This window comes from Nerophis lumbriciformis, linkage group LG20 (genome assembly GCF_033978685.3).
Source record: "Nerophis lumbriciformis linkage group LG20, RoL_Nlum_v2.1, whole genome shotgun sequence".
Taxonomy (NCBI): Eukaryota; Metazoa; Chordata; class Actinopteri; order Syngnathiformes; family Syngnathidae; genus Nerophis; species Nerophis lumbriciformis.
Window position 1 is genome coordinate 413,304 of NC_084567.2, and position 16,697 is coordinate 430,000.

The window sequence follows — 16,697 nt, forward strand, 5'->3', positions numbered from 1 at the left end:
GGGCACAACCGCGGAGTCCGCGGATTATCCGCGGATCGGGCGGATGAAATAAAAAAAAATTAGATTTTATCCGCGGGTCGGGTTGGGTCGGGTGGTTGAAATAAAAAAGAATTAGATTTTAAATAGATTCAGGCGGGTGGCAGTTAAACCAATTGGTAAATATATATACATAGTTAAATGTTGTTACCCACATACGAAAAACGAGCAGGCACCTGCAGCATATGCCACAACAGAAGAAGAAAAAAAAAAGAGATGGACACTTTTACGGAGCGGAGAAGGGACGCCTCGCCGGGGTCCGGGACCGAGGCCCCTTCCCCCGAGAGGGCCCCACCGGGAGCCGTAGCTGAGGCGATCTGCGAGAAGGGCCCGACGCACGTCCAGGGTCACCACCGCACCGACACCCCGCCTCGTCCGGCTTCGCCGCGGCCGGCGTCACGCGCAGCAGGTAAGCAGCTTACCTGCCCGCCACCCCCGTGGCCGGGGGCTCGTAACGGGTCACTCCGCGCGCTCCGCCCGCGCAGCTTACCTGCCCGCCACCCCTGTTGCCGGAGGCGCGTAACAGGGGTCACTCCGCGCGCAGTGCGCTCACGAAAGGGGTGGGGCTCACCCTGGTTGATATAGAGAGCAGGACGGTGGCCATGGAAGTCGGAACCCGCTAAGGAGTGTGTAACAACCCACCTGCCGAATCAACTAGCCCTGAAAATGGATGGCGCTGGAGCGTGGGCCCATACCTGGCCGTCGCCGGCAGCGAGACGCGCTTGGAGGTGCGCTCAGCGCGGCTCCCATATGATTGCGCACTGGTGTGCGTCTGGGTCGTGACAGCGTGGCACACGAATGTCTGTACTGCATTGGATCAGTCTCCTTTCTTTAACAGGCAAAAGCTTTATAACCTCACCATACCTGCCAACTTTTGAAATCAGAAAAACCTAGTAGCCAGGGTCCAAGGGCCGCAGGCCCCGGTAGGTCCATGACAAAGTCCTGGTGGAGGGTTCAGGGCTTCGCCCCCCGACGCAAAATGATTATTAGCATTCAGACAGGTTAAAATGTTGCTAAAACCATCACTTTTCTATCAGTCACAGTGACTTTTCAAAACAAAAATATTACAGCAAAAATCATATGGGTTGATTGACATGTTTATTCTGTAAGCTAACTTCAATAGTTTGAAATTATTTTGACAGTTAATGCCAGTTATCCTGTCAACCTTTCACAAGACTTCAATTTGTTCATTGAAAGTATAAACACTTTTTACAGTAAACAAATGGTAAAACAGTACTAAACAATTCCATTAAAAAAAAAATTGGTGTCATTAACTTTCTGTCCAAGCTTGTATAATCTACTGCCTTGTTCAATTGTAAAAAATATTCTGTGCCTAAAATTCACATTTCTATCACAATTATCATACTGTAAACATGGTAAGCTAACTTCATTAAAATTAATAGTCCTGTCAATAGCATGGAATTACAATTCAAATGTAGTTTTTTTTGTAAGCCTTTCAAAAGATTTCAAAATATGAAAAATTAATGAAAATGAATTTAAGCCATCAGACACTTGAAAAGTGGCACATCACATCTCTAATGTAATCATTTGAACTTTTCAACAGAAATAGCACTGCAAAAATATTAAGGACATACTTCTGTATTTTGGTAGTTATGCTGTCAACATTTAACAAGATTTCTTCAACTTGGACTTGAAAGCATAAATAGTATAAACACTTTTAACAGTATGTCGTGCTGTGAAATACAGCCGACAGGATTGCGCACCAAACACGAAGCAAGGCCAAAGCGCACGCGTGCATGGTGCAGGAGAACAAAGGACTTCTTTCATTTAAGGTTTGTGATAAACCATCAAACTCATTCGTTAAAAGGACTCTATAGTAATATAAAGCGAATTTTTCTGGACATTATCATGCAAGAAAAGTTTATTTTTGGGACCGCGATCACCGCGTAATGATTTTCAAAGGTTGCATTACAAACATTGAACTGTCCCATGTGATCAGCCAGTGCGATTGGAAGTCCATGCTCAATTATTGCCTCCGTAAATAAAACTTCGGGCGGGTGCGGGCGGATGGCGGGCGGGTGCAGTTCTGATCAAACGTTACATCGGGTGGATGGCGGATGGTTGACGACTTTCTGACGCGGTTGCGAATGAAATAAATTGCCTATCCGCGCATCTCTAATGTGTATTCTTTCAAATAAAAAACATTTTGTAAAATGATGAATTATATCATTTTGATTTAGAATCAAAATAAAAAATAGTGATTTTGATGTGAATCGATTTTTTTGAGATAGTCGCCCTTTTTTCTGGCCTCGGGGGTCGCGAGCGTGTCCGAGGAGGAAATAAAAGGTGCGGCGGGAAGGAGCCAGACGAGGCGGGAAAAGGCGGCCCGTGGTCCACGAGGCGTGTCGGAGGTCAATGGCTGTTTTGGATGAGCGTCAATTGCTGTTGTTGACGGCCCAGGAAGGAAGTGTCTGGCCAATTAAAAGTGATGGACTGCGTGAAAGCGGCACATAAATAACAGACATCAAAATCCATAGCTGTCAAAGCTCATCTCAGACGTGTGCCCGCTAAGCCCCGCCCCCCCAGCCCTTAAAGGTGTGATTCATCAGGCTATTCCCACAGGTGTTCATGTAGAAAAGTCGGCCATGCTTGTTTAGCTAATAGTGCGGCTGCTAGCTCATGTTGCACATGATGATGGAGGGCGGCCATTAGGCTCAGGCCCATTAGGCTGGGCGGCCATCAATCCAGTCTGCTAAGTGGACCTTTTTCACCACCTTAAACCACTTTGTGCTTTATTAGTGTGCTCCCTCCTGACCACGCCAGCATCTTCTAAAGATTGCTCAGCTCTGGACAAATATACCTTTGACTGAGGCCGGCTAATGCTTAGCTTGCTGCTAACAACGCTTAGCTTGCTGCTACCAATGCTTAGCTTGCTGCTAACAACGCTTAGCTTGCTGCTAACAACGCTTAGCGCTTAGCTTGCTGCTAACAACGCTTAGCTTGCTGCTAACAACGCTTAGCTTGCTGCTAACAATGCTTAGCTTGCTGCTAACAATGCTTAAATTGTTGCTAACAATGCTTAGCTTGCTGCTAACAATGCTTAGCTTGCTGCTAACAACGCTTAGCTTGCTGCTAGCAACGCTTAGCTTGCTGCTAACAACGCTTAGCTTGCTGCTAACAGCGCTTAGCTTGCTGCTAACAACGCTTAGCTTGCTGCTAGCAACGCTTAGCTTGCTGCTAACAATGCTTAGCTTGCTGCTAACAACGCTTAGCTTGCTGCTAGCAACGCTTAGCTTGCTGCTAACAATGCTTAGCTTGCTGCTAACAACGCTTAGCTTGCTGCTAACAATGCTTAGCTTGCTGCTAACAACGCTTAGCTTGCTGCTAACAACGCTTAGCTTGCTGCTAGCAACGCTTAGCTTGCTGCTAACAACGCTTAGCTTGCTGCTAACAATGCTTAGCTTGCTGCTAACAACGCTTAGCTTGCTGCTAACAACGCTTAGCTTGCTGCTAGCAACGCTTAGATTGCTGCTAACAACGCTTAGCTTGCTGCTAACAATGCTTAGCTTGCTGCTAACAATGCTTAGCTTGCTGCTAACAATGCTTAGCTTGCTGCTACCAATGCTTAGGTTGCTGCTAACAATGCTTAGCTTGCTGCTAACAATGCTTAGCTTGCTGCTAGCAACGCTTAGCTTGCTGCTAGCAACGCTTAGCTTGCTGCTAGCAACGCTTAGCTTGCTGCTAGCAACGCTTAGCTTGCTGCTAACAACGCTTAGCTTGCTGCTAACAACGCTTAGCTTGCTGATAACAACGCTTAGCTTGCTGCTAACAACGCTTAGCTTGCTGCTAACAACGCTTAGCTGGCTGCTAACAACGCTTAGCTTGCTGCTAACAGCGCTTAGCTTGCTGCTAACAACGCTTAGCTTGCTGCTAACAACGCTTAGCTTGCTGCTAACAACGCTTAGCTTGCTGCTAGCAACGCTTAGCTTGCTGCTAACAACGCTTAGCTTGCTGCTAACAACGCTTAGCTTGCTGCTAACAACGCTTAGCTTGCTGCTAGCAACGCTTAGCTTGCTGCTAACAACGCTTAGCTTGCTGCTAACAGCGCTTAGCTTGCTGCTAACAACGCTTAGCTTGCTGCTAACAACGCTTAGCTTGCTGCTAACAACGCTTAGCGCTTAGCTTGCTGCTAACAACGCTTAGCTTGCTGCTAACAACGCTTAGCTTGCTGCTAACAATGCTTAGCTTGCTGCTAACAATGCTTAAATTGTTGCTAACAATGCTTAGCTTGCTGCTAACAACGCTTAGCTTGCTGCTAACAACGCTTAGCTTGCTGCTAACAACACTGAGCTTGCTGCTAACAACGCTTAGCTTGCTGCTAACAACGCTTAGCTTGCTGCTAACAACGCTTAGCTTGCTGCTAACAATGCTTAAATTGCTGCTCACAATGCTTAGCTTGCTGCTAACAATACTTAAATTGAAGCTAACAATGCTTAAATTGAAGCTAACAATGCTTAGCTTGCTGCTAACAACGCTTAGCTTGCTGCTAACAATGCTTAAATTGCTGCCAACAACGCTTAGCTTGCTGCTAACAATGCTTAGCTTGCTGCTAACAATGCTTAAATTGCTGCCAACAACGCTTAGCTTGCTGCTAACAACGCTTAGCTTGCTGCTAACAACGCTTAGCTTGCTGCTAACAACGCTTAGCTTGCTGCTAACAACGCTTAGCTGGCTGCTAACAACGCTTAGCTTGCTGCTAACAGCGCTTAGCTTGCTGCTAACAACGCTTAGCTTGCTGCTAACAACGCTTAGCTTGCTGCTAACAACGCTTAGCTTGCTGCTAGCAACGCTTAGCTTGCTGCTAACAACGCTTAGCTTGCTGCTAACAACGCTTAGCTTGCTGCTAACAACGCTTAGCTTGCTGCTAGCAACGCTTAGCTTGCTGCTAACAACGCTTAGCTTGCTGCTAACAGCGCTTAGCTTGCTGCTAACAACGCTTAGCTTGCTGCTAACAACGCTTAGCTTGCTGCTAACAACGCTTAGCGCTTAGCTTGCTGCTAACAACGCTTAGCTTGCTGCTAACAACGCTTAGCTTGCTGCTAACAATGCTTAGCTTGCTGCTAACAATGCTTAAATTGTTGCTAACAATGCTTAGCTTGCTGCTAACAACGCTTAGCTTGCTGCTAACAACGCTTAGCTTGCTGCTAACAACACTGAGCTTGCTGCTAACAACGCTTAGCTTGCTGCTAACAACGCTTAGCTTGCTGCTAACAACGCTTAGCTTGCTGCTAACAATGCTTAAATTGCTGCTCACAATGCTTAGCTTGCTGCTAACAATACTTAAATTGAAGCTAACAATGCTTAAATTGAAGCTAACAATGCTTAGCTTGCTGCTAACAACGCTTAGCTTGCTGCTAACAATGCTTAAATTGCTGCCAACAACGCTTAGCTTGCTGCTAACAATGCTTAGCTTGCTGCTAACAATGCTTAAATTGCTGCCAACAACGCTTAGCTTGCTGCTAACAACGCTTAGCTTGCTGCTAACAACGCTTAGCTTGCTGCTAACAACACTTAGCTTGCTGCTAACAATAGCCTGCACAAGATGGAGAAACATTCCAGAAGTTGAATAAGATGATTTATTGCATATACGTCAGGGGTGTCCAAAGTGGGGGATGTTGTAAAGCATCAATGTTGGTCACCATTAAAGGTCCCAGTCATCAACGTATTGAAAATAAGTCATATATTAACATTTGTATTTATAACATTTATAGATTATAGTTGATCGACAGTGCAGCACTTCACTTTCTCCACATGTTACGTTACAACTTTATTCCAGTCCATTTTGTCCTCAAACTTCGACACACAATACCCCAAACTGACTATGTCAGCAAGTTATTGATGACTTTTTTGTCTTATTAAGAATAAGAAAGAAAGCAAACAAATTATTCAGACACTTTGCTCAATTCTTGGTTGATGCACCTTTGGCAGGTGGAACTAGATTCAATGGCTACTAAAAGCAGGGAACAATTCCAGCACTGAAGGTGGAACTAAATAGAACTAGTTGATGTAAGAAAATGTCTTGGTGCTTTAAAACACAGACTGGAAACCTGCGCAGTGGTCTAGTGGTTAGAGTGTCCGCCCTGATATGGGTAGGTCGTGAGTTCAAAGTCATACCAAAGACTATAAAAATGGGAGCCATTACCTCTCCCTGCTTGGCACTCAGCATCAAGGCTTGGAATTGGGGCTTAAATCACCAAAATGATTCCTGGGCGCAGCCACCACTGCTGCTCACTGCTCCCCTCACCTCCCAGGGGGTGATGATGGGTCAAATGCAGAGAATAATTTCACCACATTGGTACTTTAACTTGAAATACTGACAAGCGCAGGGCAGGAAGTTGATAACAAAAGCAAAATAGTCACCCAGGATGTCTCTGTGCATTGATGCATTCATATTTCTCTTTTTGTTTTTCATAATTGTAAGGTCGATGTTGTCATCATGGGGTATTGTGTGTTGTCATTATGGGCTATTGTGTGTTGATGCTGTCATTATGGGGTATTGTGTGTTGATGTTGTCATAATGGGGTATTGTGTGTTGATGTTGTCATTATGGTGTATTGTGTGTTGATGTTGTCATTATGGGGTATTGTGTGTTGATGTTGTCATCATGGGGTATTGTGTGTTGTCATTATGGGGTATTGTGTGTTGATGTTGTCATTATGGGGTATTGTGTGTTGATGTTGTCATAATGGGGTATTGTGTGTTGATGTTGTCATTATGGTGTATTGTGTGTTGATGTTGTCATTATGGGGTATTGTGTGTTGATGTTGTCATCATGGGGTATTGTGTGTTGATGTTGTCATAATGGGGTATTGTGTGTTGATGTTGTCATTATGGTGTATTGTGTGTTGATGTTGTCATTATGGGGTATTGTGTGTTGATGTTGTCATCATGGGGTATTGTGTGTTGATGTTGTCATAATGGGGTATTGTGTGTTGATGTTGTCATCATGGGGTATTGTGTGTTGATGTTGTCATAATGGGGTATTGTGTGTTGTCATTATGGGGTATTGTGTGTTGATGTTGTCATAATGGGGTATTGTGTGTTGATGTTGTCATTATGGTGTATTGTGTGTTGATGTTGTCATTATGGGGTATTGTGTGTTGATGTTGTCATTATGGGGTATTGTGTGTTGATGTTGTCATTATGGGGTATTGTGTGTTGTCATTATGGGGTATTGTGTGTTGATGTTGTCATAATGGGGTATTGTGTGTTGATGTTGTCATTATGGTGTATTGTGTGTTGATGTTGTCATTATGGGGTATTGTGTGTTGTCATTATGGGGTATTGTGTGTTGATGTTGTCATTATGGGGTATTGTGTGTTGATGTTGTCATCATGGGGTATTGTGTGTTGATGTTGTCATAATGGGGTATTGTGTGTTGATGTTGTCATTATGGTGTATTGTGTGTTGATGTTGTCATTATGGGGTATTGTGTGTTGTCATTATGGGGTATTGTGTGTTGATGTTGTCATTATGGGGTATTGTGTGTTGATGTTGTCATCATGGGGTATTGTGTGTTGATGTTGTCATAATGGGGTATTGTGTGTTGATGTTGTCATCATGGGGTATTGTGTGTTGATGTTGTCATAATGGGGTATTGTGTGTTGTCATTATGGGGTATTGTGTGTTGATGTTGTCATAATGGGGTATTGTGTGTTGATGTTGTCATTATGGTGTATTGTGTGTTGATGTTGTCATTATGGGGTATTGTGTGTTGATGTTGTCATTATGGGGTATTGTGTGTTGATGTTGTCATCATGGGGTATTGTGTGTTGATGTTGTCATAATGGGGTATTGTGTGTTGATGTTGTCATTATGGTGTATTGTGTGTTGATGTTGTCATTATGGGGTATTGTGTGTTGTCATTATGGGGTATTGTGTGTTGATGTTGTCATTATGGGGTATTGTGTGTTGATGTTGTCATCATGGGGTATTGTGTGTTGATGTTGTCATAATGGGGTATTGTGTGTTGATGTTGTCATCATGGGGTATTGTGTGTTGATGTTGTCATAATGGGGTATTGTGTGTTGTCATTATGGGGTATTGTGTGTTGATGTTGTCATAATGGGGTATTGTGTGTTGATGTTGTCATTATGGTGTATTGTGTGTTGATGTTGTCATTATGGGGTATTGTGTGTTGATGTTGTCATTATGGGGTATTGTGTGTTGATGTTGTCATTATGGGGTATTGTGTGTTGTCATTATGGGGTATTGTGTGTTGATGTTGTCATAATGGGGTATTGTGTGTTGATGTTGTCATTATGGTGTATTGTGTGTTGATGTTGTCATTATGGGGTATTGTGTGTTGTCATTATGGGGTATTGTGTGTTGATGTTGTCATTATGGGGTATTGTGTGTTGATGTTGTCATCATGGGGTATTGTGTGTTGATGTTGTCATAATGGGGTATTGTGTGTTGATGTTGTCATTATGGTGTATTGTGTGTTGATGTTGTCATTATGGGGTATTGTGTGTTGTCATTATGGGGTATTGTGTGTTGATGTTGTCATTATGGGGTATTGTGTGTTGATGTTGTCATCATGGGGTATTGTGTGTTGATGTTGTCATAATGGGGTATTGTGTGTTGATGTTGTCATCATGGGGTATTGTGTGTTGATGTTGTCATAATGGGGTATTGTGTGTTGTCATTATGGGGTATTGTGTGTTGATGTTGTCATAATGGGGTATTGTGTGTTGTCATTATGGTGTATTGTGTGTTGATGTTGTCATTATGGGGTATTGTGTGTTGATGTTGTCATTATGGGGTATTGTGTGTTGATGTTGTCATTATGGGGTATTGTGTGTTGTCATTATGGGGTATTGTGTGTTGATGTTGTCATAATGGGGTATTGTGTGTTGATGTTGTCATTATGGTGTATTGTGTGTTGATGTTGTCATTATGGGGTATTGTGTGTTGTCATTATGGGGTATTGTGTGTTGATGTTGTCATTATGGGGTATTGTGTGTTGATGTTGTCATCATGGGGTATTGTGTGTTGATGTTGTCATAATGGGGTATTGTGTGTTGATGTTGTCATCATGGGGTATTGTGTGTTGATGTTGTCATAATGGGGTATTGTGTGTTGATGTTGTCATTATGGTGTATTGTGTGTTGATGTTGTCACTATGGGGTATTGTGTGTTGTCATTATGGGGTATTGTGTGTTGATGTTGTCATTATGGGGTATTGTGTGTTGATGTTGTCATTATGGTGTATTGTGTGTTGATGTTGTCACTATGGGGTATTGTGTGTTGTCATTATGGGGTATTGTGTGTTGATGTTGTCATTATGGGGTATTGTGTGTTGTCATTATGGGGTATTGTGTGTTGATGTTGTCATTATGGGGTATTATGTGTTGTCATTATGGGGTATTGTGTGTTGATGTTGTCATAATGGGGTATTGTGTGTTGATGTTGTCATTATGGTGTATTGTGTGTTGATGTTGTCATTATGGTGTATTGTGTGTTGATGTTGTCACTATGGGGTATTGTGTGTTGTCATTATGGGGTATTGTGTGTTGATGTTGTCATTATGGGGTATTATGTGTTGTCATTATGGGGTATTGTGTGTTGATGTTGTCATAATGGGGTATTGTGTGTTGATGTTGTCATTATGGTGTATTGTGTGTTGATGTTGTCATTATGGTGTATTGTGTGTTGATGTTGTCACTATGGGGTATTGTGTGTTGTCATTATGGGGTATTGTGTGTTGATGTTGTCATTATGGGGTATTATGTGTTGTCATTATGGGGTATTGTGTGTTGATGTTGTCATTATGGGGTATTGTGTGTTGATGTTGTCATTATGGTGTATTGTGTGTTGATGTTGTCACTATGGGGTATTGTGTGTTGTCATTATGGGGTATTGTGTGTTGATGTTGTCATTATGGGGTATTGTGTGTTGATGTTGTCATTATGGGCTATTGTGTGTTGATGTTGTCATTATGGGGTATTGTGTGTTGATGTTGTCATTATGGGGTATTGTGTGTTGATGTTGTCATTATGGGGTATTGTGTGTTGATGTTGTCATTATGGGGTATTGTGTGTTGTCATTATGGGGTATTGTGTGTTGATGTTGTCATTATGGGGTATTGTGTGTTGATGTTGTCATTATGGGCTATTGTGTGTTGATGTTGTCACTATGGGGTATTGTGTGTTGTCATTATGGGGTATTGTGTGTTGATGTTGTCATTATGGGCTATTGTGTGTTGATGTTGTCATTATGGGCTATTGTGTGTTGATGTTGTCATTATGGGGTATTGTGTGTTGTCATTATGGGCTATTGTGTGTTGATGTTGTCATTATGGGGTATTGTGTGTTGATGTTGTCATTATGGGGTATTGTGTGTTGTCATTATGGGGTATTGTGTGTTGATGTTGTCATTATGGGGTATTGTGTGTTGATGTTGTCATTATGGGCTATTGTGTGTTGATGTTGTCATTATGGGGTATTGTGTGTTGTCATTATGGGCTATTGTGTGTTGATGTTGTCATTATGGGGTATTGTGTGTTGATGTTGTCATTATGGGGTATTGTGTGTTGATGTTGTCATTATGGGGTATTGTGTGTTGATGTTGTCATTATGGGGTATTGTGTGTTGATGTTGTCATTATGGGGTATTGTGTGTTGATGTTGTCATTATGGGGTATTGTGTGTTGTCATTATGGGGTATTGTGTGTTGATGTTGTCATTATGGGCTATTGTGTGTTGATGTTGTCATTATGGGCTATTGTGTGTTGATGTTGTCATTATGGGGTATTGTGTGTTGTCATTATGGGGTATTGTGTGTTGATGTTGTCATTATGGGGTATTGTGTGTTGATGTTGTCATTATGGGGTATTGTGTGTTGATGTTGTCATTATGGGGTATTGTGTGTTGATGTTGTCATTATGGGGTATTGTGTGTTGTCATTATGGGGTATTGTGTGTTGATGTTGTCATTATGGGGTATTGTGTGTTGATGTTGTCATTATGGGCTATTGTGTGTTGATGTTGTCATTATGGGCTATTGTGTGTTGTCATTATGGGCTATTGTGTGTTGATGTTGTCATTATGGGGTATTGTGTGTTGATGTTGTCATTATGGGGTATTGTGTGTTGATGTTGTCATTATGGGGTATTGTGTGTTGATGTTGTCATTATGGGGTATTGTGTGTTGATGTTGTCATTATGGGGTATTGTGTGTTGATGTTGTCATAATGGGGTATTGTGTGTTGATGTTGTCATTATGGTGTATTGTGTGTTGATGTTGTCACTATGGGGTATTGTGTGTTGTCATTATGGGGTATTGTGTGTTGATGTTGTCATTATGGGGTATTGTGTGTTGATGTTGTCATTATGGTGTATTGTGTGTTGATGTTGTCACTATGGGGTATTGTGTGTTGTCATTATGGGGTATTGTGTGTTGATGTTGTCATTATGGGGTATTGTGTGTTGTCATTATGGGGTATTGTGTGTTGATGTTGTCATTATGGGGTATTATGTGTTGTCATTATGGGGTATTGTGTGTTGATGTTGTCATAATGGGGTATTGTGTGTTGATGTTGTCATTATGGTGTATTGTGTGTTGATGTTGTCATTATGGTGTATTGTGTGTTGATGTTGTCACTATGGGGTATTGTGTGTTGTCATTATGGGGTATTGTGTGTTGATGTTGTCATTATGGGGTATTATGTGTTGTCATTATGGGGTATTGTGTGTTGATGTTGTCATAATGGGGTATTGTGTGTTGATGTTGTCATTATGGTGTATTGTGTGTTGATGTTGTCATTATGGTGTATTGTGTGTTGATGTTGTCACTATGGGGTATTGTGTGTTGTCATTATGGGGTATTGTGTGTTGATGTTGTCATTATGGGGTATTATGTGTTGTCATTATGGGGTATTGTGTGTTGATGTTGTCATAATGGGGTATTGTGTGTTGATGTTGTCATTATGGTGTATTGTGTGTTGATGTTGTCACTATGGGGTATTGTGTGTTGTCATTATGGGGTATTGTGTGTTGATGTTGTCATTATGGGGTATTGTGTGTTGATGTTGTCATTATGGGCTATTGTGTGTTGATGTTGTCATTATGGGGTATTGTGTGTTGATGTTGTCATTATGGGGTATTGTGTGTTGATGTTGTCATTATGGGGTATTGTGTGTTGATGTTGTCATTATGGGGTATTGTGTGTTGATGTTGTCATTATGGGGTATTGTGTGTTGTCATTATGGGGTATTGTGTGTTGATGTTGTCATTATGGGGTATTGTGTGTTGATGTTGTCATTATGGGCTATTGTGTGTTGATGTTGTCACTATGGGGTATTGTGTGTTGTCATTATGGGGTATTGTGTGTTGATGTTGTCATTATGGGCTATTGTGTGTTGATGTTGTCATTATGGGCTATTGTGTGTTGATGTTGTCATTATGGGGTATTGTGTGTTGTCATTATGGGCTATTGTGTGTTGATGTTGTCATTATGGGGTATTGTGTGTTGATGTTGTCATTATGGTGTATTGTGTGTTGATGTTGTCATTATGGGGTATTGTGTGTTGTCATTATGGGGTATTGTGTGTTGATGTTGTCATTATGGGGTATTGTGTGTTGATGTTGTCATTATGGGCTATTGTGTGTTGATGTTGTCATTATGGGGTATTGTGTGTTGTCATTATGGGCTATTGTGTGTTGATGTTGTCATTATGGGGTATTGTGTGTTGATGTTGTCATTATGGGGTATTGTGTGTTGATGTTGTCATTATGGGGTATTGTGTGTTGATGTTGTCATTATGGGGTATTGTGTGTTGATGTTGTCATTATGGGGTATTGTGTGTTGATGTTGTCATTATGGGGTATTGTGTGTTGTCATTATGGGGTATTGTGTGTTGATGTTGTCATTATGGGGTATTGTGTGTTGATGTTGTCATTATGGTGTATTGTGTGTTGATGTTGTCATTATGGGGTATTGTGTGTTGTCATTATGGGGTATTGTGTGTTGATGTTGTCATTATGGGGTATTGTGTGTTGATGTTGTCATTATGGGCTATTGTGTGTTGATGTTGTCATTATGGGGTATTGTGTGTTGTCATTATGGGCTATTGTGTGTTGATGTTGTCATTATGGGGTATTGTGTGTTGATGTTGTCATTATGGGGTATTGTGTGTTGATGTTGTCATTATGGGGTATTGTGTGTTGATGTTGTCATTATGGGGTATTGTGTGTTGATGTTGTCATTATGGGGTATTGTGTGTTGATGTTGTCATTATGGGGTATTGTGTGTTGTCATTATGGGGTATTGTGTGTTGATGTTGTCATTATGGGCTATTGTGTGTTGATGTTGTCATTATGGGCTATTGTGTGTTGATGTTGTCATTATGGGGTATTGTGTGTTGTCATTATGGGGTATTGTGTGTTGATGTTGTCATTATGGGGTATTGTGTGTTGATGTTGTCATTATGGGGTATTGTGTGTTGATGTTGTCATTATGGGGTATTGTGTGTTGTCATTATGGGGTATTGTGTGTTGATGTTGTCATTATGGGGTATTGTGTGTTGATGTTGTCATTATGGGCTATTGTGTGTTGATGTTGTCATTATGGGCTATTGTGTGTTGTCATTATGGGCTATTGTGTGTTGATGTTGTCATTATGGGGTATTGTGTGTTGATGTTGTCATTATGGGGTATTGTGTGTTGATGTTGTCATTATGGGGTATTGTGTGTTGATGTTGTCATTATGGGGTATTGTGTGTTGATGTTGTCATTATGGGGTATTGTGTGTTGTCATTATGGGGTATTGTGTGTTGATGTTGTCATTATGGGGTATTGTGTGTTGATGTTGTCATTATGGGCTATTGTGTGTTGATGTTGTCACTATGGGGTATTGTGTGTTGTCATTATGGGGTATTGTGTGTTGATGTTGTCATTATGGGCTATTGTGTGTTGATGTTGTCATTATGGGCTATTGTGTGTTGATGTTGTCATTATGGGGTATTGTGTGTTGTCATTATGGGCTATTGTGTGTTGATGTTGTCATTATGGGGTATTGTGTGTTGATGTTGTCATTATGGGGTATTGTGTGTTGTCATTATGGGGTATTGTGTGTTGATGTTGTCATTATGGGGTATTGTGTGTTGATGTTGTCATTATGGGCTATTGTGTGTTGATGTTGTCATTATGGGGTATTGTGTGTTGTCATTATGGGCTATTGTGTGTTGATGTTGTCATTATGGGGTATTGTGTGTTGATGTTGTCATTATGGGGTATTGTGTGTTGATGTTGTCATTATGGGGTATTGTGTGTTGATGTTGTCATTATGGGGTATTGTGTGTTGATGTTGTCATTATGGGGTATTGTGTGTTGATGTTGTCATTATGGGGTATTGTGTGTTGTCATTATGGGGTATTGTGTGTTGATGTTGTCATTATGGGCTATTGTGTGTTGATGTTGTCATTATGGGCTATTGTGTGTTGATGTTGTCATTATGGGGTATTGTGTGTTGTCATTATGGGGTATTGTGTGTTGATGTTGTCATTATGGGGTATTGTGTGTTGATGTTGTCATTATGGGGTATTGTGTGTTGATGTTGTCATTATGGGGTATTGTGTGTTGATGTTGTCATTATGGGGTATTGTGTGTTGTCATTATGGGGTATTGTGTGTTGATGTTGTCATTATGGGGTATTGTGTGTTGATGTTGTCATTATGGGCTATTGTGTGTTGATGTTGTCATTATGGGCTATTGTGTGTTGTCATTATGGGCTATTGTGTGTTGATGTTGTCATTATGGGGTATTGTGTGTTGATGTTGTCATTATGGGGTATTGTGTGTTGATGTTGTCATTATGGGGTATTGTGTGTTGATGTTGTCATTATGGGGTATTGTGTGTTGATGTTGTCATTATGGGGTATCGTGTGTTGTCATTATGGTGTATTGTGTGTTGATGTTGTCATTATGGGGTATTGTGTGTTGATGTTGTCATTATGGGGTATTGTGTGTTGATGTTGTCATTATGGGGTATTGTGTGTTGATGTTGTCATTATGGGGTATTGTGTGTTGATGTTGTCATTATGGGGTATTGTGTGTTGATGTTGTCATTATGGGGTATTGTGTGTTGATGTTGTCATTATGGGGTATTGTGTGTTGTCATTATGGGCTATTGTGTGTTGATGTTGTCATTATGGGGTATTGTGTGTTGATGTTGTCATTATGGGGTATTGTGTGTTGTCATTATGGGCTATTGTGTGTTGATGTTGTCATTATGGGCTATTGTGTGTTGTCATTATGGGCTATTGTGTGTTGATGTTGTCATTATGGGGTATTGTGTGTTGGTGTTGTCATTATGGGGTATTGTGTGTTGATGTTGTCATTATGGGGTATTGTGTGTTGATGTTGTCATTACGGGGTATTGTGTGTTGATGTTGTCATTATGGGGTATTGTGTGTTGATGTTGTCATTATGGGGTATCGTGTGTTGTCATTATGGTGTATTGTGTGTTGATGTTGTCATTATGGGGTATTGTGTGTTGATGTTGTCATTATGGGGTATTGTGTGTTGATGTTGTCATTATGGGGTATTGTGTGTTGATGTTGTCATTATGGGGTATCGTGTGTTGTCATTATGGTGTATTGTGTGTTGATGTTGTCATTATGGGGTATTGTGTGTTGTCATTATGGGGTATTGTGTGTTGTCATTATGGGGTATTGTGTGTTGATGTTGTCATTTCCCTCAAAGTGAAGTAAAGGTGAATCATTGAAAATGCTCCATAGAACAAACCCTCCCACTTAAAGGCCGGGGGCCCCTAGAAGGCCCCTAGAAGGCCCCTAGAAGGCCCCTAGAAGGCCCCTAGTCCTAAAAGTGTGAAACTTAAGTCAATGATTCTTATTCATTTGTTGACATCCACCTCTATGACGTCATCATCTTACAACTTTGGACACCCCTGATGATGTCAGCTGGCAGGTCACATGACCAGAAGACTTACTTGTGCTAGAAGTCAAGTGGAGGTCATGTGATCAAACATGGCTGCTCCTGGTCTTGGCCTTGGTGGCCCCGCCCTCCGCCCTCTTGGCGGGAGAGTTGGCGTTGCCGCTCAGACTCTCCATGATGGAGCGGAAGGCCCCGAAGGGCCGCTTGGCCTCCCAGTTTGCCGGCGGTGTCCTGTCCTTGCCTCTGCTAGGCTCCGCCCCCTGGCTGCGCTGCACGTGCTCGTCAAAGGTGACCCGCAGCTTCAGGTTGTGCGCCGTCTTCCTGCGGGACGACGGGGACTTGAGGGCGCTTTTGGGGCTGGTGGCCGCTTTGGGGCCGCCGTCCGCCTCGCCTGGGGTGTCCGTCGCCTCGGGGTCGCTGGAGGTGGGGGAGGGGCTAAGGGTGGTGGTCACCAGCTGCAGGTGCTTGGACGCGGGCTCCTCATCTGCGATGGGCAGGTGGGTGGGCCTATCGGGTCGCGAGGCGTGAGTAGGCGGGGCTTCCGGCGGACAGGCGTCGGAGTCGGACTCACTGAGCGAGCGCTGCATGATCTGCTGGAGGCGGGCCCGCTTCTCCGCCATGGCGCTCCCACGGGGGCCGTCCCTACTCGCAGTGGGAGGCGCCATGTGACGGGCCACAGTGTCCGGCCCCGCCCCTCCCTGACGGACCAACCACAGGCCGTCGGCGGGCGTCCCCTCCGCCGTCAGCG

At 42.4% G+C, this 16,697-nt stretch overlaps 1 protein-coding gene across 1 annotated transcript in view; it reads right to left on the reverse strand.

Annotated features, from left to right (window-relative positions):
- Window positions 1–15,855: 15,855 nt before the first annotated feature.
- Window positions 15,856–16,697, reverse strand: part of sncaip (synuclein, alpha interacting protein) — a 20,728-nt gene continuing 19,886 nt past the window's right edge. The window contains exon 12 of the mRNA XM_061979957.1: window positions 15,856–16,697. This exon is cut by the window's right edge and continues 41 nt beyond it. Coding sequence (XP_061835941.1) covers window positions 16,036–16,697 — 662 coding nt within the window. The 3' untranslated portion in view covers window positions 15,856–16,035.